At 38.5% G+C, this 21,135-nt stretch overlaps 1 protein-coding gene across 1 annotated transcript; it reads right to left on the reverse strand.

The window, feature by feature from the left end:
• Window positions 1-3,837: 3,837 nt before the first annotated feature.
• Window positions 3,838-18,821, reverse strand: LOC104492824 (chromosome unknown open reading frame, human C18orf63). Its single transcript, XM_010135423.1, has 13 exons — window positions 18,688-18,821; window positions 18,046-18,124; window positions 16,564-16,620; window positions 15,109-15,220; window positions 13,834-13,875; window positions 12,788-12,864; window positions 11,279-11,388; window positions 10,557-10,653; window positions 10,388-10,473; window positions 9,650-9,833; window positions 7,377-8,453; window positions 6,280-6,396; window positions 3,838-3,894 (listed from the first exon to the last, which is right to left on the reverse strand). Exons 1-13 carry the CDS (start codon window positions 18,819-18,821, stop codon window positions 3,838-3,840), a joined length of 2,229 nt encoding a protein of 742 aa, XP_010133725.1.
• Between the last annotated feature and the right edge of the window lie 2,314 nt (window positions 18,822-21,135).

The raw sequence follows: 21,135 nt of genomic DNA on the forward strand, positions 1-21,135 counted from the left end.
ACTTCCTGGAAACCTGAATGGAGGAAAACAGAGAAAAAGTTTAGGTCACAAAAGAATCCAAAAGACAACTCAGAATTGTGTGGTTGTGCAAAAGAAAGTTGCTGCATTTCCACATTTGTGTCTGCATTTGGTTTACAAAGTTTGGGTTTAGGACATTCAGGTTAAATGCGTGCAGTTTTGCACAGAATAGGAAGAATTCTCCACTTGATAAACCTATGGTAATATGCACAGCTTTATCCTTCAGCTTAGGTCAGGGGGTTTAAATTTAAAGACCTCAAAATATTGCAACCAGTTGTGGTGCTGGATGAAGGAACTTCTATTGTAGAAGCCTATTCACACCTTCCCAGCCAGCTGAGATCAGGAAGCCAAACCTGATGAGCCCAAACCACAGCCTCAACTCTCCAAGAAAGTAAGAGACACAAAGATGCTCAAGAAACCATTCTTTAGCATTTTTAAATGGTCAGCCATTCACGTACGTTAGACCACCCCTAACCTGGGGCAATCCCGCAGCGATGGTCACTGGGCAGGATCACAGCAATCGTGGTTATGGGAGCATCTGGTTTGGGGATTTAGTATTTATTTATTATTTAGGTACCAACAACCTGCTAATGTACACAGTCCAAAGGTTCCCTCTGATTAGGAAACGAATTTTCCCCTATCATGGAAGAAATCACTTTTTCATTGAAAGACTAAATGTTTTTGGAATCTTTTTGCAATGAAAGCCCAATTATTTTCATCACATACAATTTCCATGTAAATATTTTCAAATTTCGGTTAAAACTGTTTCTTCATAAAACCAGCTCAAGCTATTTTAATTCCATGGTATTTTAAAAGGTACTATTTCAGTGTAATCTTTCACATGAAGAAAGCATTAAAAATGGCTGTGCTGAAATTTCTGTACCGTAACATTCTGGTTAGAAGAGGAATTCCTAAACGTTGCCCTGGGGCAATTCGCCTTTAGAAAAAAGAGTCTAACAGATCTCTAGCACTTACAACTGCTGAGAATTTGTACTTAACCACAGTGGTGTGGATCCCCTGCCTCTGTCTTGTGTTCAGACAAACTCCTTACAGCAATGGCAGCAGTTACTTTCATGTAAAAATACTACTGTTGTTACTACATGTGATGAATATGTAGTTCCTCGTTTGCAAATGGAATTTGGCGACTAAACCCAAAGGTCGGTATCATATGACAACACAGGAGCAGAGCAATGGGAGGAGCTTTGCAGGTCAGTGGAAAAGCCCTGGGAACTTCAGTGCTGGTACTTCGAGTATGTCTGTTCTGACACCAGCATTGGTAATGATGATGCCAATCCCTCTTTCAAAGCATCAGTCTGTACTAGTACTCTTCTTTGGAAGCTCTGCTCTTCTGACTGGTCTTAGAAGCCAAACTTGCCTTTCCCAGTAGTTTTTGACCTTGGAAGTGATAGCATGGCTTTCGTTAATAACAGACTAAGTGTGGAGGCTTTTTTCCCCTAGTTTGTCAGCAAATATAAAATAGCTTAAAAAGGATATATATAAACCTCCTCTGAAAACTCTGTAATCAGGTGAGTCCTCATTTAAACTGAGTAACTGTTCAAGTCTGACTCTGGGGATGGTTTTAGATCCAGATTTAGACCACCTCCGTTTAGCAGTCTATGCTTGTGTTAGAAGTCAACACTTCTATTAAATTTCCTGGAAATCTAGATGATGTACACAACAGACTCTACAGAGCTCACTCAGCAGCAGATATCTTGCTCCCACCCCATGGGGACCTCAGCAGTCTTGCTGGCCCAATCTGCATGGCCTTGAAAAGGAACCATGTACCCAGCATAATCCAGACCCCTAAACTTGGGGGCAGGAGTGGGCTATCTCAAACTCATGCTTAGTATCTAGGTACTTGTTTAATGCCAAAGATAATCCCGAGTCCTTCCCCAGAGAGTGGGGGGTTGTCTACATATGGATAAAACCAGAATGAATGAGAATAATTTAATTTTAGAATCAAATGTTCAACTTCTTAAAATGCTAAATACTTCTCTCATGTTGCTTTATTATCATACCCACTATTTTCACGGGCAAAACAAAGAAGAAAATTAAGAAGAAAATTAGGGTTAAGCTGTTATTTCCTGGACAAGTTAAAAGACTGTGCAACTTGGCAGGTTAGTGAAAAAAATTGTTTTAATGTGATGAATTACAGATCCAAGTCCTTCCTGTTGACCACTTCAATGAATTCCATTGTAAGACCTTCTCACCCATAAATCTTGTTACACAGTAAATTTGAAAACTTACAAGTAATCCTCAAGTGATCAAATGAAAACATGCACTCTGCATGCAGGTGTAGTAATGCATAATAAAGAAAGTCAGAGCAAAGATTTTCATAGTCAAAACTGTGGGCACCAATCCAACAGCAGAAGTTATTTTAGCGCTAGTTTTCTTTTCAAATCACCAACAACGATGGACCCATACTGATGGGATTCTTATAAATCATATTTCAAATACTTTATGGAAGACACTCTTTACTCTCAAGGGCTTAAGCATCACCTGCCATGACCAACCTGATCCTGTGCCATTTAGTTTATTTATAAGAAAAGTATTAGGGTTTTTTTATTTACATAAAAAGAGTAAAGTTCTGACCATACTCAGAGACACCATTTCTGTTCATAAGTTCTCTGTGAAAATCTCACGCTTTGGACCTATGGACATCTTTGCTGAATGGCTAAAACAGAGCACTCCTGAAGAAGGACCATGCCCAAATAGCCTGGCTTGAAGCAGGAGACTTAAAATGCTTGACCCAAGAACAGGATATGCTGAATACTGATGGACCTATATGGAACACTTCCATCCATACAATGGACTGACTTTAAGGAAAGCAGACAACTGATTGACACGTTCACTGGGGAAAGTTTATCCACGCAAAGGAAGGAAGGACATAAAGAGCATCTCTGAGACACAATGCATGTTTGGCTACTTGGTATCACTTACGTTGAGGCCAAAAGCCAGATTAAAAGATGCACAGTTTGTATTTTGCTTCGTTATTGCTATGTTTTTCTATTTGTTTTGTATAATACACATTTTTGTGCTGATGTGGATTTGTGACCATCTTGCTTAGGTCACTATTTTCTTTTGAATAAATACACTTACACTTCTATTTATCCCTGAAACAGTTAACTGTATAGGCTACTTGTTTTCCTGCATGTCTCACTACTGATAGCTTGTGGTAGGCATTACGTCAATAAAACTGGCAGGATTCATATGCTATATTCATCCTTAATATTCAAAGGAACATTCAGAGGAGAACCTTGTTCTATCCTGCAAGACTATTATCGACAACTGCCTACAACGTGGGTTGAAATATCTGCTCACAAAACTAAACGTATTAATTTTGAATGACAGACCATTTTGTCCTTGGATTATATTTTAGCACCTCAGAAGCATTTAGCCACCCCATTTTATGCAATGATATTAAATAACATACATAGCTTCACTTTAAAGGGTTATGGTTTTAACTTCAGCTCAGATTCAGGTTTATTTTAGTCTGAAAGAAAATGAGCCAATCAAAATACAAATTTAAGCCAAGTTGTAAGTTCTACTAAGTACAAGATGCCTATGTATTTTTTTTATTTAATGTTGCTTTATTTGCTAGTCTCCAACAAACCAAGGATCTTAGCTTCTGTTAGCACCTTATTTTGCTCTAGAAGCCATTTGTTTAGCACAAGGATTTCTTTGGAGACTGCTGATACCACTATCATGATCCAAAAGAGTAGGAACTATTAGAGACATGTGATATTATTTTCACAAAGAAAAATACTTAACATTTGTAACGAGCATACCTAGAGTTTTCTTTCAGTACTCCAGAACATCCTAAATAGAAGGCTTACTTGTTTTGGCTTTCTTTAACTTTGAATGACCTTCTTCTTTCTGTTAATAAAAACCAACCAAACAAAAAGACAAAAACCAGTAAAGCAAACACAGCAGCAATACTAAGCTCACAGCTCAACTAAAAAGTTGTTTCTGAGTGAAATGCTTAGTTGAATGATATGAGAAGCAATTAATAAAGGTTTCTGTTTTCCAATGTAAAAATCATTTAAACTATGTTTATATGTACAGTGGGTAAATAATTAAAACCAGAGCTATTCTGAAAATACCCTTTTACATGCTGGCAGCCAAGGCTTTCAAAACCAACTGATCATTTTTGGTGTCCAAACCTTGAGATAACAACAAAGGTTTATTCTTGAGAGAGGTGTTTACAGTGTGCCCAGTCAGCACCACTGTATTTTGATCTGGGGAGAGGAGGAATTGGACTAATGAACATTGGAGAGTCTGTCCCTAACCCAGCTAACAGCCTAGTTCCTATCCTGCTCCCAAGACTCCTGCTAAAGCTTCCCTAGAGCTGTGCATCCACCTCGCTGCCTCCAGCAGTGGCAGTGCTGCATGGACAGTGTGGCAGGCAGACTGTAGCAACTTGCTGTCTCTTGCTGCTTCCCAAAAGTGGCTTGTGGAGCTCAGGCTGGTACCTGTGCTACTGACCGCCTGCCTGGAGGGACAGGAATGGCATGGGACACTTGTGACTCGTGACTAGGATAGGACAGTGCCCCTTCCCCATCCCAGCAGCGCTGCCAGACCAGCTACAGGCTCTCTGCTTGTCCAACCTGCCCAAGCCATAAAGCTAGCTATGCTTACAAGCCCTAGTGTGGCCAAGGCTTTCCCAGTGGCAAGAAAAGGACTTCAACCCTTAATCTGTATCTTGGTGGAAGTCTCCCTTCAGTACTTGGACCCCTGGGGCTGTTACTCCTAAACCTCAGTAGTGTTTAGTTGCTGTTTTTCTCTTCCGCTTTGTGAGGCTGACTCCTGATTCTGCTGCTGTAGCACTGCAGGGCCGGGCCTGTAACTAGTGACTCAGTTGTGGCCCTGTGGAAGGGCCTTTCCCAGCTGCAGTTGGATGGGGCCAGCTCAGAGCAGCTGGGCTGGCGTTTCCCACACCAACTCCTCTCTTCCCTGCTGCAGCCTGAGCTCCAGGGTATGAGTATGTTCCCACAGCAGGCCCCTGAGGATGCTCTGCTGGCCCTTCCCGAACTGCATGGACAGCACACAGTGTGCTCTTCTAACAACCATTAAAAGTTAAAGAAATGTCTTGTATTTGGCTTTAAAAGCATAACAAAAGGATGACAGATAAAATTTAATGTCAACAAACATGAATTAAGTGGATGAATCTGAATTATGGATGCATCTCTTAAGTTCTTAATCACCAGTTAATAAGTATGTTGACAAGGTAAGTTTATATATTGCAGTATGTGTCTAGGCAAAAGCATGTCAGATCAGCCATGGGTAACAAGTCCTCAGATGGTCACACTTGAAATCAAACATAAAAGGCAAGGGAACCTGGGTGAAAAAAGGAAGTTAAGTGCATGCAACTTTTCCTCCTGGCTCTTTCTGAGGAGTTACTGCACAGTATGTTCAGTTGTCTTAGCAGAAATAATACCAATGTATCTGTGTAAGAAAATACAATTGTACTGAGCCCTGGACACTTGGGATCTGCTTCTTCTAATGGGCCTAATTTCTGGATCATAAAAACACAGAGAATGTATTTGTAAGGAGGAGATGGAAGATAGAGCTGAGTTTTAAAGAAATGATATTCAGAAACAGAAGTGTAGCTATAGTGGTAGGTAAAAGCAATATTTAAGATTAAGGAAAAAATACTTTGAAGAGTTATTTAAAAGTACATACTGCTATCATCAGAGTAGCATCCAGAGGAAAAAGTATTTAAAAAAAATAATTAATGTAAGAAACTTATCTAATTGCTGCTGCTGACCCCATGTAGTAATACAAATATATTAAATAATTAAGATAATATAACTTTGAAAAACTCAGAATGAATTACAAATAGCCTTTTGGACCTCATTTCTACAGAACGTTGCTGAATTCAAGCACTTAAGACGAGGCACTTACAGAGCCATTGAGAATGCCCATGGTTATATCGGGCAGGATAAAGCTGTTTTCTATAGAATCAGAAAATCTGCTTCAGAAACATATTTACATTGACATCACTAAACGTTTTCATTTTAGTGGTATCTTTTGCAGGAGACAAACATTTTAAAATGCATGTTTGAAGTAAAGGTAACATAACCAGTGGTTAAGATTAATTTTATCCTGGTTAAGGTTAATTCTATCCAGAGTGGGCTCAATAACATTTCTTGGTTTCCTTGACTGGAACATACTTTAAAACAAACAACAACAACAACAACAAATTATTCCTTTTTATCTCTTAATTCAGGTCCTTGTAGATTGGGTTATGACAGATTTTACCTGTCTTTTTCTGGCACAACCTTTCTTTACAGATGCTTCCACGGTGCTCTCCTTGACTGAGGAAGTTGATTTTGAGGTCAGTGTTTCACATGTCAGATACTCGTTCCCTGTAACCATCTGAAAGTACAGACGTTTATACAATCATCAGCAAAAAAACCCCAGTATTCTTCTACTTGTTAAAATGACCTACTTTTTTGAAAGGTCCCCTCATAACACAAAGTTGAAACAAGATAACAAATTACATTTTATAGGTGAAAAAAGTGATAAGCGCCACACCTTTCACTCACATGCTCAATATGTGGGATATTATCCTCGTAACAATTGCACTGAATCAGCTCAGCTATTTATTCAATTGAAAAGGAAATGTAAAGCACCTCTAGCTGTCGTCTAATCATAATTTTTACTCAAAACAGAGCAAGCTTCAAAGTTAGATCACATTGCTTTGGGCCCCAGCCAGTCATGTTTTGAGAATCTGAAAGGATAACAACTCTACCACCTGACTGCAACTTGTTCCAGTACTTAACCACTCACTCTGAAGCTATTTTTCCCTTACACCCAGTACAAATTTTTCCTGTTGTGACTTGTGCTTTCAGAGAAATTTGCAAAATTTCCATGTTTGTCTACACCTTACACACCCTGCGGTTCACGCTACACAATGAGGTCTGAGACTCCTTCCAGGAGCTGTTCATCGATAGGGTTTTATATGAAGACAGGCTGAACACCAAAAATTTCACCATGTAACCTCACACAAGTATCGATAAACAGATAAACTGCCTTAAAGAAAGGAAAACTACTTATCCCACTTTTAAAGTCCCAAACAGAAAAAGAGTATCTCAGACAATGCAGCAAATCATAGAATCATAAAACCCTTTGGGTTTGGAGGGACCTCAAAGGTCATCTAGTCCAAACCCCCTGCAGTGAGCAAGGACAAGTAGCTGTGGCTGAAAACGTTAACTTATATGGTAGAAATTTTAGAAAACTGTATTGAGAATGATGGTAGAGCATGACAAAAGTCATGCTCTTTATTGCTTAACGTTGTTTTAGACTATACTGAATTTGTGAGAACCAGCGAGAACACACCCTGTTATTCACTGTACCTGTTCCAAGTTAGATTTGGAGTGACGACTCGTTGTCTTAGCGATGTAGTCCTTAGAACGCCATGCTGCTTCATCATCTTCATTTTTGGTAATACACATTGTATCATTTAAGACAGATTCATGAATATTTAACCCTGCTCCTTCATTTGATCTCTTTGTTTGATGCTGTGATAAACCAAAATTTGTCATTTCATTCTCTAACTCACAAATCTGCAAAGGTCCTTTCTTTGACTGGTGTTGTTCCTCAAGAACTTCCATGGTATTTTGAATTCCAACCTTTTTCCCCCTTCTCACACTGGAAAGAGAAGATGAATATGAATTCAGAGTCAGATTGATGTTTGATTTCTGAAGCACTGACCAAACATTCTTAAGAAAAGAAGGAGAATTTGCCTTTTTGTGATCGACTTTACTTGAATTCGCACCTGAAGCTGAGGTATCAGAAAAATCAGAACCAGTCATTTGTCCACCAGACTCTGTTTTCCACTGAAATACAGGTATAGTTTGTTTTGTGTATGTTTTCGTGTTCATTACCTGAAGCGCGCTGGTATGAGTAAGATTTTTGACTGACATATTTTGAACAGGTTTGTAAACCTGAGTTATGCTGGCCTTGCACACAGTCAGCAAAGGAGATGGAACACCTGTCATTTTTACTAGTGAATGTCTTTCAGCATTTGGTCTTCTCTTCCCATCCATTTGATGTGTGGTCTTTCTGTTCATTTGCATCAATTTTCCTTTGAAAATTGGTATAATCTTGCTTTCTTTTTTGGGAGGGAGTTCAAAGGCTGAGTTTACAGTCATTCTGAAAGATTTCACAACTGGTAACTCCGGTACTCTTGATATTTGCCTGCTACTAATTGATTTCTCTGCTGCTTCAATGCTAACCTCTGCTGTACCACTACAGCTACTGGACAAAGTGTGTGCTTCTGGCTCTTTGATCAAACGCTCCATCCTGTGGCTGTTTTCCGTACTGCAGAGTGAAGACATTCCAGGCAAAGTCTGTTTCCTTGGAGGAGCCTGTGTTAGAGATACTACACAAACCATCTCACCAGCCAGTTTCATCTGCTTAGATTTTATATCCTGCAATACAACAAGAGCTGCTCAATTGAATGAACTGGATTTAAAAATCTGATGCATCCATAACAGATGATACAAACCTGATACACATCACAATACATAACCATACATTTTCCTGGTTTGAATTAGAATCACCTCTATTTTTAAACAATTTTTTGTTGTCATTATAAATGAAGATTTGTTTTCTCCTCCCCCCAGTTCTATGTTTTTAAACTCTGCTGGAATACTGTGTTTCTCAGAAGGAAATTCTTCAATTACAGTCATTATCTTGGTTTAGTGCTTTCCAAATCAGTAATGCCTACCCCTTTTGAGGGGGTCTGCAGCGAGTTTGACTGACAGGTCTCCTCATCTCTTAAGACTTCTAAGGGTATCTGCACTCTGAGCAAAAGACAGCCTGGATGTCTATAAAAACTGCAAATGACAAAAAGGAGCCATTCTAGCTTTGATCACTGAAGAGACATAAACAGGAACTGCTTTCTGAAAGGGGATTATAGTATTTTACAGTCTCTGCAATTTCTGTCAGCAGTCTTTGTTCAGAATTAATGACTTCATTTCTTTTTTCTTTCACACTACTACCAAAGAAATTTGAGTTTCAGCCCTTGTCACAACCTCAAATTAAAGGAGTTTTGATTGCTTGCCTCCTTTCCATCACCAGCCATGGAGTAAATCTTACAGCTCGAGTGTTTTTAAACACATATCTCCACAGAACTTTCTATTTTTCTTGGTTTGTTTTTTTTTTAAATAAATTGTAGTAATAGGAAGAAGGAGAAAAAAGAAGGAGAAGAAGAGGAGGAAGAAGAAGAAAAAGAAAAGAAGAAGAAGAGGAGGAGGAGGAGGAAGAGGAGGAGGAGGAGGAAGAGAAGGAAGAAGAGTTGCTTTTATTATTATCATTATTACTGTTATTAGTATTATTATTATGGAAGAGGTGTGAGAAAGTTCTGGATATTGACCTGTAAAATAACTATAGAACTGCAAATATTGATAGCAACTAATTAACATTAATTTTTTAATGTATTTGTGATATGAACAACAACATAGCAATGGTAAATTACAATATAGTATTTAATTACACATTTAATTAAATTTACATGGCTGTGAAACACGCAGTCTTATCTCTTACCGTGCTCCAGCAATAATAAAGAACACTTCGTATCATGAACAAAGCACACACCATTAGTATGTTTACCAAAAAATGTTACACGCACCGGAGCCCTGGAGAATTCCTGTGTAGCATAAAGTGCTTGGCTTGTCATCTTTACTGGAAATCCACACAGATGTGAAAAGTTACGCTTCAAGTCAGAAAGAAAAGAGTTCAACACGCTTTCTGAATCTGTTCTAGGGAAGTACTGCACTGGCTGACTTCGAATGCAACTCAAAGGGTACCTGAATAAGTGGTCAGGGATATACAACAAGTTTCTTTACATTTCTATAATCATGAATCATTTTTGTTGAGAGGAAAGCATGACCACGCCTAAAGCTTCTTCCAAAAGGTGCACAAAAGCTCTTACTTTCTTAAGGGACTGAAGCTTGTAACGTTACAGGACTTAAACATGATTACACCAGGCTAACCTACCATAGTAAAGATTAGTCAATAGAAGTAATCCTTAGTTCCTAGCAGGAAAATCCCCTTTAAAACAAGTCTTTGTTGACCAGATTTTTATAGAATTTAACTTTTCCTTTTACATCACCATTTAGAGTGGCATTACCATGTTTACAGTAGCTGTGAAGCAAATTGATCTATTTGACTCACTATTATTCACCAGCAGGACAAAGAGACTTGACTAAAACTTTTGTTCCACTTTGTCAGGTGAAGCAATTCTCCATTGACTTCGATGAAATTATGAAAGAAGAAAATGTGGCACAATCAATAATGAAAATCTGTATCTTTGCTAGAAGTACAGTAGAGGAAACGTAGCAAATATATTCTGAAAGGATACGTAAAGAATCTTTCCCCTATTGGCTTGAAGTAAATGCTGAAGTATACTTTTTTCTCTTCAAGATCCTCTGGAAGAATATATCCATACTTCAAAAAAAAAAACCAAAACGTGTATTACAAATACAAGCTCCAAAGGTACCAAAAAAGGAGGGATGTGTATTGTTCCTTACCAGATTCTTCCAGTGCCTCTGAAATTCTTCATATGAACGGAAAGGAGAATCTGGAGGAATTATGTGGCTGATGTTTATGATCTGACCCATTTTCATGCTGTGCACAGGTAAAGGAGGGATGCTTATAAAGGGTGTCATGAAACTCAGCTGAAACTATACTGGGCTTTTGGGGAAAAAAGTACATCTTCTATTTTGGCATCCAAAAAGTATTTATGGATTATTTTTATGTTTTGATGACTAATAGCCTTTAGCTCATAAATTTAAGAGAGAATAATAAGAAGTCTAATTTCTCATCTGTAATACTTCACTACCAGTGAAGGTACAGCAAAAGCAAATGTATCATTACCTCTCATATTTTTATGATAAAAATCATAGGTGAAAATACAGATAATTTGTAGCAAAGGTGGAAATATATTTTTTCTTTAAATTGACACTTTATGATAAAATTCTATTTCAGAAAAATTAATGTTTTTGCATATCACAGAAGTAGTAGAGAGATTACTAAACTTAAAATAGTATTTAAATGTGTAATCTATGATTCACTGATTAATTATCCTCATTTTCTATAACACTGAGAAGATAAAAGTACAAGAGAAAGATTGCCGAATCTAAACCAGACTGTAAAACATAAATGTTCTTATCACTAGTATTAAATGCACAGTTTGTATGACAAACATTCCAGGAAATTATTGTTTCTGGTAAAATGTTAAAGAGACACCTACCTTGGCAAAATGTAACACCAGTTACTTAAGATGGAATGCTGGTGAATAACTGCATTTTCACTGCTGTCAAACAGCTTTAAGATGTTCGCTGAAATATCAAAATCTTGCAGCTTAAAACAGAAAAAAGAAAAAGTTATTTGCAAATAGTTCTACAGCAGGACAAAATAAAAATTTTCAAAAATAATCGTGTATCATGATACACAATGAAGCTTGTACATTATTATTCTTTTACCAGCTCTCATGGATTGTTTTTTTCAGAAGATACTCCATTATCAAATTGCACACTCTCTTATGTTAGAGCCTACAGTTCAAAATGTTATGTAAGGGGAAGGTTTAAAGGTTATTTAAAGCAGTGAGATTAAAACTTTATTTGAAGTGTTTTAATAAGTCAGAATACAGAAGGAATTTCTCAGACTAAGAACTGTGTCACTTCCATGCACATTTTTTAAAATTTGAAGCAGAAAGCCATGTCCGATACTCCAGAGACCCAAGCGACTGAATTAACGGGACAGACAGTTTCACCCTCTCAGAAGTCACCACACATTTTCACCACACATTTTTACCACACATTTTCACCACACATTTTCACCACACTTTTTCACAATGCGAAAATATTTCACTGCAGGGTCCAATCAAACACTGAGATTTGAGAAACATTTTCTCTCTCTGTGGTCTACCAGGGTTTGTGTTCATTCACTGACAACAAAACCTGGCATTTCTGTTTTAGGAAAGCATTAAAACAAGGAATCTGATAACGAAGCCATATCATGATCGCTTCCATCATTGTTTTCTGTCATTTTGGAATTGCATTCCAATAAAGAGCTTTAATGTTTATACTGTCCAACAGGGCCAAGAAGAAATCCTGTTCTGTTCTAAACAAGAGCTGGGATCAGAAATACTTATTTTGGAAGAAACCAGCAAGCCTGAGAAATATTCTCCTGCGTGTACGGACACATTCAGCAAAGGTGAATATCAAGCCTGTCACAAAGGATGGTAGTTTTTCAACCTTAGCTATGATTTCTTCAACAATTTGTTCATTATGCTTACAAGCAGCATAGTCCAGGCTGCTCTAGCACAGAAAATGAAGAAGATTCCAGCAATTCTATACAGGACCTTCAAATACAGTACTGACAACTTAGCTATGGCTTCTTCAAAACTGTCTTTCTGTTACAGTGAGACAGTGAATGACTTCCAGAAAACTCTGCTAGAAGGAAATCTGGAATCATACAGACACTTCACTACTATATTCTGTTGGCATTTTTTGAAATGTCTCATAATTAGTCTAGAATCTCAATTTTGCAATGCTTGCTAGAATGCATCAGAATAGATAAAACATGGATGCTGTGCACTTGTAACAGATGCAGATAGTCAATGAATATAATTAGTGTCATAATGCAAGCAGAAATAAGCACTTCTATCCCCATCATGCTAATTGCAAGTCACCTAACAGAAAAGAAGATAAAGACTAATAAGACAAATACAGTTATAGAAAACATAACTGTTTTATACCTCAGGGGGTGGCAACCGAATTGAGCAAGCCTCCACACTGATGCAAAGCTGTCTCTCTTTCACGTTGATGTCCATAACTAAAATAAAAACAAACCACAAAGCCATTTTTGAACTACAGTTGACCTCTTACACAGAGAGGTAATCCAAAGATTTATTGAAAGTAATTGTTAGTCAAAATGCTGAGTTTGAAAATCAAAAAGCTAGACATCCTCAGCATGGAAATTAAGTGCATTTTAACTCTGAAAAATTAAAACAATACTGAATTACCAGGAACTCATGGCTGCCCATGCAACTGGATGCACATCCTTGATACACGAACACCCATTTTCGAAACAAATGTAGTTCTTCTAATCATTGACTGCAGTGAGTCACCCAGCCCAGTAGTACACATCCAGAGATGGCCAATAGGGAAGACTGCATGAGCAAGGCAAGCATTCATTGACACATCTCCAGAACAGGCATCAAGCTCGGAGCAAGCTGTAGCAGAGTGACTGGATGTATAACGTTCCTCAACGTTTGTCCCTGTTACAAATTTAGGCTCCAATATCCCCAAATGTAACCTTTACCTTTTGTACTGGCATAAAAACATGACTCTGTTACTTTTGCAATAGCTAAGCACCACGCTTTGTGACTTAGCTTTTGCGAACAGCAAATGTAGTGCATACGGAACAGTCACTTCAGCTCCTTTTCCTATCTATTATTATGGAACTTTTACATTTCTTTTAGATCACTTGCAAGACTCGTAATTTGAGGCAAATGCATTTAATTACAATAATCATAACTTTTAAACAGTAAATTTCAATCTAATGCTGTAGACTAAGAGTAGAAAGATTACCTCTTTTGTGGGTAACTTGTCAAAGGTGCAGTGGGGCTGACAACTATTACATACAGAGCACGACCTGCCATCAGGTGTACTTTGACAGAGGTTATTTCAGAATGAAAACCAAAAAGACATTGTGTTGGTAATGCCAAGATCAAGGCAGTGCAAAAGCACGTATCTACACCTTGCTCTCACAGGTTTACCATTAACAGAATGTTGTACTTACCAACAGCATTTTGCCTTCCTGAATGAGACAAAAAATCTTTTCCTTAATAAATAAAATAGATAGATATTATTTTCTATACCATATGCCCAATGTCTTTATGTAAAAAAAAGGAGAAATCACAGTCTTGTTTGTATGTGTCATGACTGCTGAAAGGTTGTTCCTTTTGATGAGAGAACAACCCTTCTATTAGTTAACTTCTCACTGATTCATTAACATCTTATGTAAAAAATAAAGATATATGAAAGTATATGAGTGAACAGCAATATATACGTTGTTTTTTCCTCCAAGTAAGGAATTTATACAAAGAACTATTTTCAGTTGACTAATAGTTAATAAATTTCTCAGGTTCAAAAGCAAATCTCTATAGTATTACTACATATTTTACCATCTATCATCAGTTTTGCCCAGCTTTATTAATGTGTATGATTAGATAAGCTGCTTGTAGCAGGGTCACATTGCTGTGAGTCAATGAATTTAGTTGAAATCAGTTTTACATCGGCTGCCATCCAGCCCTCTGCTTCTAGCTGCTATTCCTGAACAATATGATTTCATTCAGAGATCTATGTATTTTGAAGATACTGAAAACAAGATACTGTTAATAATGTGGCTAGAAATAACAATAATGTACACATTTTCTCAATTTGTATTTTAAAAGTTCTACACAATTGCTTTACTTAATAAAAGCACTCCAGAGTGTCTGAAACACATCTGTTTTTCCACATTTTGGTAATTCACATTTATCCTGCACAGGAGTTAGCAGAGAGATGTCAGGCTACCATCCAAAAAAGACAGAGCTCGGTAGATGGAGATGGTATGACAGCAGAACACTTCTGTGTAAGAAAAGCATGCAAACCATGTGCAGAAACGCCACTGATGAAAGCATGAATCTGAAAAACAGGCCCAGTTTTTAGAAGACATGTACCAACCAACAATATTACCAACATGCCAATCAACGTACTGACATGGTATGTTGCGTTCACTTGAAATAAGTATTTGATTATTACAAAGATGAGGAGAAAGATGAGAGATGAATGATGTGTCCATTCAGATTGCTAATGTGAATCACTGAACTTGGATTAAGGAACAACAAAAATGCAATCAAAGAAAAAAAAATCATAGGATAAATGAATGAAATCATTTAATACAATGAATGATGATGGAAATGAAATAGTGATGGAAATGAAATAGTGATGGAAATGAAATTGTGGAAAATAAATGTGACAATAAAGAATAGAAAACTAAATGCTTAATCTCCGACCCAGGTGAGTCACATACCTTGCACCAAGAGATGATCAGCCTTGTTCCATCTGGGAGCAAGTCTGGCTATAAGTGTGTAGGAGAGACAGGTTTGGAGAATGGCTGGACTAACTATTTGTGGTTCTTCCAGCTAATAACATCAGTGAAGAAAGAAAGATACGTTATTAATAATTTAACAGATTTTGTAAAGGCTTCGGTCAAAATTTAATCAAAAATATTTCTACTACACCTTGGAGCCAAATCGTAGTGTATGTTACACATCTTTACTTTGCATCCACTTAGCTACAAGAGGAAGTTGGAACAATATTTGATGTAGGCATTAAAAGTTCATCACAAGTAAGGTGCGCTATAGTTCATTAACGTTTTCATAGGGCTGATAGTAGTAGACTTGATAATTGAACTATATGGAGGACTTTGCTAGATATGCAGCTCTTTCCAAAAAGGCACAACATCCAAAATTTACATACATAAACTCTGCTGTCAAACTCGAGACCAAAGGCATTGTCTTGCAATCACAAGAAGAGTAGATAAAGGCAGCCAGCCTGGCTGCTTGCCTGTCCTGCATAGCTCTCTAATGACAGCTTTAGTCAAGAGAAGTAAACAATGGGTTAAAATGAGTTAATTAATACATCTCCGAGAGGATGTTTGTAATGAGACCCTGCAAGAATCTGCTTGCAGGTCATGGTTATTAAATACACTTTGTACTACTAATCATCTGCTGGTGTTGGCAAATCTAAAAGGCCAGTTACACACAGCCCAGACGACAGGCCAGTTACACATAGTTTTGTAAGGTAAGCCTGCCTGAACAGTGTGTGTCTCATTAATCCAGACACACATTTACACTCTGTGGAACAAAATTAAAATACACCCAACTGGCTCTGCAAATGAATCACTAGAGCTACTGGCTGTGGTTACAACCAGTCTTTTGACTCATTTTAGTGTGCCCGTGTGTACATTCACAAACCCCACAAATATCGCATACTACAAGACAGTAATAGTCTAAAAATAGATCAGCTGTTAAGCTCATGGTTCCATTTCTCCTCCATGATTTGTTTTCTTTCTCTGATACTGTCCTACACAGTCTGAGTAGACCCAAAACATGGATGGGGAGACAGTTCAGCAGTCTGAACACCACAGCCTGTGGAACCCCCAGAGCACAGGCAGAGGGGGTGGCACCAGGAGGGGAGCTGGAGGTCTGTTGTTGCCATGAGGTCAAACCCCAACACCCCTGAGCAGGACCAGGATCCCACCGCAGCAGAGAAATCCAGTGAAATTTCACAGGAACTTCTTAAAACTTTTGACTCTGACAAAGTGAACCTGCTGTACCCAGATTTATAAGAGAGATTTTGTCTATGGGACAGACTTTTTTGCCTTGAAACTTGGTTTCTGTAGTGCAAATTTGCATGTCCTAAGAAAAATACTCATCTCTGGCAACAACAGTTACAGACAGGCATTACAGTCTTAAGAACTTACAGCAGCTCCCTCTTGCTCTATGTAGGCTTGACATAATCCTGATTTGTAAAATGGTATCTAAAAATAAAAAAAAAAATCAAGTGTCCAAAATTAAGGGGCATTTTAGCAAATGACAAATCAAATCCTGATCCATCAGTGATTTTGCCAAAGGAAAACGTGCTAAGGACTAGTCAAAGCAAATCCCATATCCTGTAGTCTAAAGAATGGTAACTGGAACTAGTTCAGGCATTTGTCACAGTGTAATCTCATGTCCAGCTAAAGACACATTAGCAAGCAAGCAAAGGACTGCCCAACACGAAATCGCAGAACTCTGCCCCTGCTACTCGCGTTGCGACTCAGCTGGTATCTTACCAGTTGAGTCCATTCTGTTCCACAAAAGGTTCACCATCTGAAAAGGCCTTTTCAGCAAAAGAGTAGAAGACATAAGCTGCCATCTACATTACTAATGCACAAAAATGAAACTTTGCTTCAAATGAGATTTTACTCATGCTTGATCCTCAAACAAAACACTTATTTGAGAAACATGCATCTATGTGTCATGGATACACTTGACTCCTGGCTGTACTTCAGTTCAGACTGACCAAGAAGCAACAGGCCTTATGTCCTCGGGGTGAACTTGAGAGCTGGAAAGCCCCTGGCTCAGGTACAAGGGAGTGAAGATGTTTTGAAAAATATTTTGAAAAGTCGTGTCGAAACCCAAAAACAGAAGACAAAGTACAGAGTAAGATATCAGAGCTAAACCGAAGACATCTGTCTTGTCTATACTCTTCACTAGCAGCCAACTACTCCACCCTACAAATAACGCAATCAGGACAGGCCTGGTTTGAGCTCTCCCATGATGGCAGCTGGCCTGCACGCCAGGTAACTTGCCTTTTAGACAGGGATGCCTCTCGGGACTAGAGATTCCTTACCAGAGACTAAGACATCTTTTCTTACCCAAGTTGGAGATCCCTGACATGTGACAGGTCCTCGGTAAGTGGCTGATACCAAGCTGAATCAATATTATGAAGTATTACTAATCCATGTGGCTACTCAGATTTTATAAACATGGTACGGATAATTCCATTAGACATGAACCGTTGACCAAGTCTGAGGCTAAGATTGGAAGAGATGCACCCAGGCTCCAAAAAGGAGTTTAGAAAGCAAGGAGTTGGGGCCCGCGCTGAACCTCGTGACTCTGTGGGAGAGTCCTCTTTACTCTTTGTGCCTCCAGCCTCCGTAAAAGTCAATGTAACTCATTTTTCCGTTCTAAATTTCTTCCATGCAGTAATTAAAAAGGCGAACCTTGACATCAAACTTATTGAACCTTGTCAAGCCACTTTTAAAACTTCGTTAAATTGCATCAAACTTACTGAACACTGTCAAATTAGTATTTTAACTCAACAAAACATATTGCTGTTTCTCTCCTTTGAGTGAGATGCATTCTACTCATCCAAACAGTTTGCAACTACTTATTATAATTATTTACACAGTGATACTGACCGCCATTACAACTGAAATTTGATTTAGTGTTCCAATAACAGGTGCAGAAAGGATGTCTTGATGCAGGAATAATAACTGTCTATAAAAAAAAGTAAGAAAGAAATTCTAGAAGTAATTTTCCATGCTTGATTTTCTCAGCTTAAACTTACTTTCCTCACCTTCTGCAAACATAATACATTCCACTTTCATCGGTGGCATTAAATCACTCCAAGTTACTTGCTCTTAACCCACCAGCAGTGATCTAAAGACTACAGGCGTTTGGCACATGCACAGAAGTCCTCAGAACTGTGCTTGGTGAACACTATGGAGCACACCAAGTATTCTTTGCGCTACTCACTCTCAACCTACATAAAGCATTCCAACTTTGCAAGCAACACAGGTTCATTTTAACTATTTCTTAATTTGGAGTGCGTGGCCTTGTTAGTTTTAGCTGATAACATTTAAAACATAATAGAAATGTGGGGGTTTTCCCCAATAGCCAGCAAAAAAATACCACTACCCTATTTTGAACAATTTTATACTGTTTGCTGCTGATAAGAATTTTGCTGGTATTATTAGAGTTAATTATAGTACTGGCAAAAAAAATCTTTGAATAGTAACCACCAACAGCTTCTGAAAATAGTAACCCTCAAAATTCTCTACCTGCAAAACTTTATCTGTGAACTCCTTGCCTCCGTTTCCGGTATCTGAGAACTCAACGTTACTGTAGTGGCACAGAGTTTTTGTAGCTCTGGCAGAGTGACAAAGAACAGAGACTGGTGCCTGGTGTGGTTCATGTTATATTGTTGATTGCCCCAAAGCAGCACCTGGGTCATAAAAGAAAATTTTTAATTCATTTTCATAAGGCAGATATAAGTTAACAGAACTTTGGAAGTAGATGGTATCAGGTAAATGGATAATCAGTTATCTTCCAACTAATATTAGGTTGGCAGTATAACATAATTTGGTCGATTGCAACAGACAGCTCAATATAGTTTTGCTATAAATACTGTGTTATACTTGAAAAAATCATTCTTTACTGGAATCAAAATATTCAGAGTAAAGACAATGACAAAAGCACCTTTCCCACCACCTTCTCTCTCTGCGTTGGCGCAGGAATGTATCTGGGATCCAAGAGCTGAAGAATCCCTCTGCAATGCTGGTCCACTCCTGTCTGCCAAGTTTAATTCCCAGGAGCCCAACACCGATCCCCTCACCAAGTCATACAAAGATTGTGGCTGGCCTGTAGCAGAGAATGAAAACCACAGGAACGTGCAGGCACTCCAGGAATCTTCTTCTTTTTCCCCACACCAAAACTTGCGTCCTCCCTGCTTAAATCCATCTCTCTTCTCCAATGACAGGTAAACACCGTATTCTAACCTGTGCAGGACTGAGTGTGGTCTTAGGCCGGGCTGAGAGCTGTGCTAACCCACAACCACATTCAGCTCTAGGATTAATAAGGAACACAGACAATCCGTTCTCCCGCTCCTGCTCTCAAAGGGGAAATGTATGAACAGCATTTTGTCTTGGGAAGTTTCAACAGGTATGCTCCTATGTACTTGTCAAAAGATGAAGAAAACATAGCTGGTATTTGGAGTGGAATGGGATTAGACATATAGCGGTTCTACCAAAGCTGCCTCTAACACCCCAAACGCTGCCTCATAATAGAGATTACTGACTATATTTTGTGTTCAAGAGTATAAGGCAGTTCTGGGCTCAGGCCACAATCATTATCTTGAAGCGCACGTGACCTGATACTTCACACGAAGTTTGACTACAGAGCACATGTATGTTCACACCACACCACTGACCGGATGCGCTTCAACTCTATCAGCTTTGGGACTTACGAAAAAGCCCCCAGAAGAAGAAACCGGAAATTCAGACTGAGAATGTCATTGTTTGGTACAGCACTAACAGATCTCCTGTGAGCAGGAGTAACAGGAAGTCACAGCTGTTACCTGGCCTGTTGGATGTCTGTTGTATGCTCCTGTGTAGTGCAGCACAGGCCAGGAGTAAAGGAACTAGAATATTTACGACAAAAAAAAACCATCTAACATTTCATTATTTAAAGAGAACACACCATTTCACTACAGAGCCTTTCTCAACCAAAGTGTTTCAAGGAAAAACAGGCAGGTAGAAAGTCTGCCTGTTATGAAAAACCACTGCACACCAGAAAAAGCTGCTTCAATAGTTCTCCTCCCTCCAAACCCTAACACCCCTTTGGGCAACGGTCTTACCAGCACCGTGAAGATAGCAATAAATATTTTGCTTCTCAATGTTATGAAGTCACCAGGTATTCACCTGAAAAGAAATTTTGCAAATAGTGATAACAAATTATGCACTGGAAACATTTTTTCCTTTGAGAAACAATGCCAAAGATAACTTTGCTGTTCTGATTTTTGCTTTGCCTTGTTTATGGTGTAACATTAAAAAGATTGACCTCAGTCATATAGAAAAATCACAAGGTCAGTGTTTTATAACTGTAATTTAGAAGAAAATATGATGCTTCCTTGTTTTGTACTATTCAAGGAAAACACATTTCAAGTTTTTTCTAGCAATCACAAAAACTAGATTTTTTAAAATGCCAGCTAAGACTATCACTTCATCAGTGAATTACAAAAGCTACAGCTTGAGGGAAAGGAACATTTTAAACAAATGAGAAAAAAAATCCTGTCCATCTGCAAACACAGAAAAGAAAGGCTGGGTCTTCAGCTTTTGTAATCTTTAATAGAATCCTAAACAGGCAAATGGGGATTTTTGTGGCAAACATGTTGTACAACACATGATGCAATGCTCCAGTGACCCACTTGCTGTTGGAGGCCAACTCCCCTGTGGGGACCATTCACTGTCCCCAGGGTAAGTTAAATCTTCCCAGTCTTAAAAGCTAATGGGACAGAGCGCTTGTAAATGGCTTCTCCCTTGAGCGGAGAGATAAAACTACCTGTTAACATAGAACTCCCAGCTACAAACCATAGGGAATAAACCCAGCTGTCTCCTCTACAAGTAGGAGCGTGTGGGAGAGGAGTTCTGTAACCGGTGTGGGAGAAATGACAGCTTCAGAAGCCAATAATCACACCACAACGCACCACAGAGCTCCTGCTGAGCTGAACC

The sequence above is a fragment of the Buceros rhinoceros genome, unplaced genomic scaffold (genome assembly GCF_000710305.1).
Source record: "Buceros rhinoceros silvestris isolate BGI_N320 unplaced genomic scaffold, ASM71030v1 scaffold7864, whole genome shotgun sequence".
NCBI classification, from domain to species: Eukaryota; Metazoa; Chordata; class Aves; order Bucerotiformes; family Bucerotidae; genus Buceros; species Buceros rhinoceros.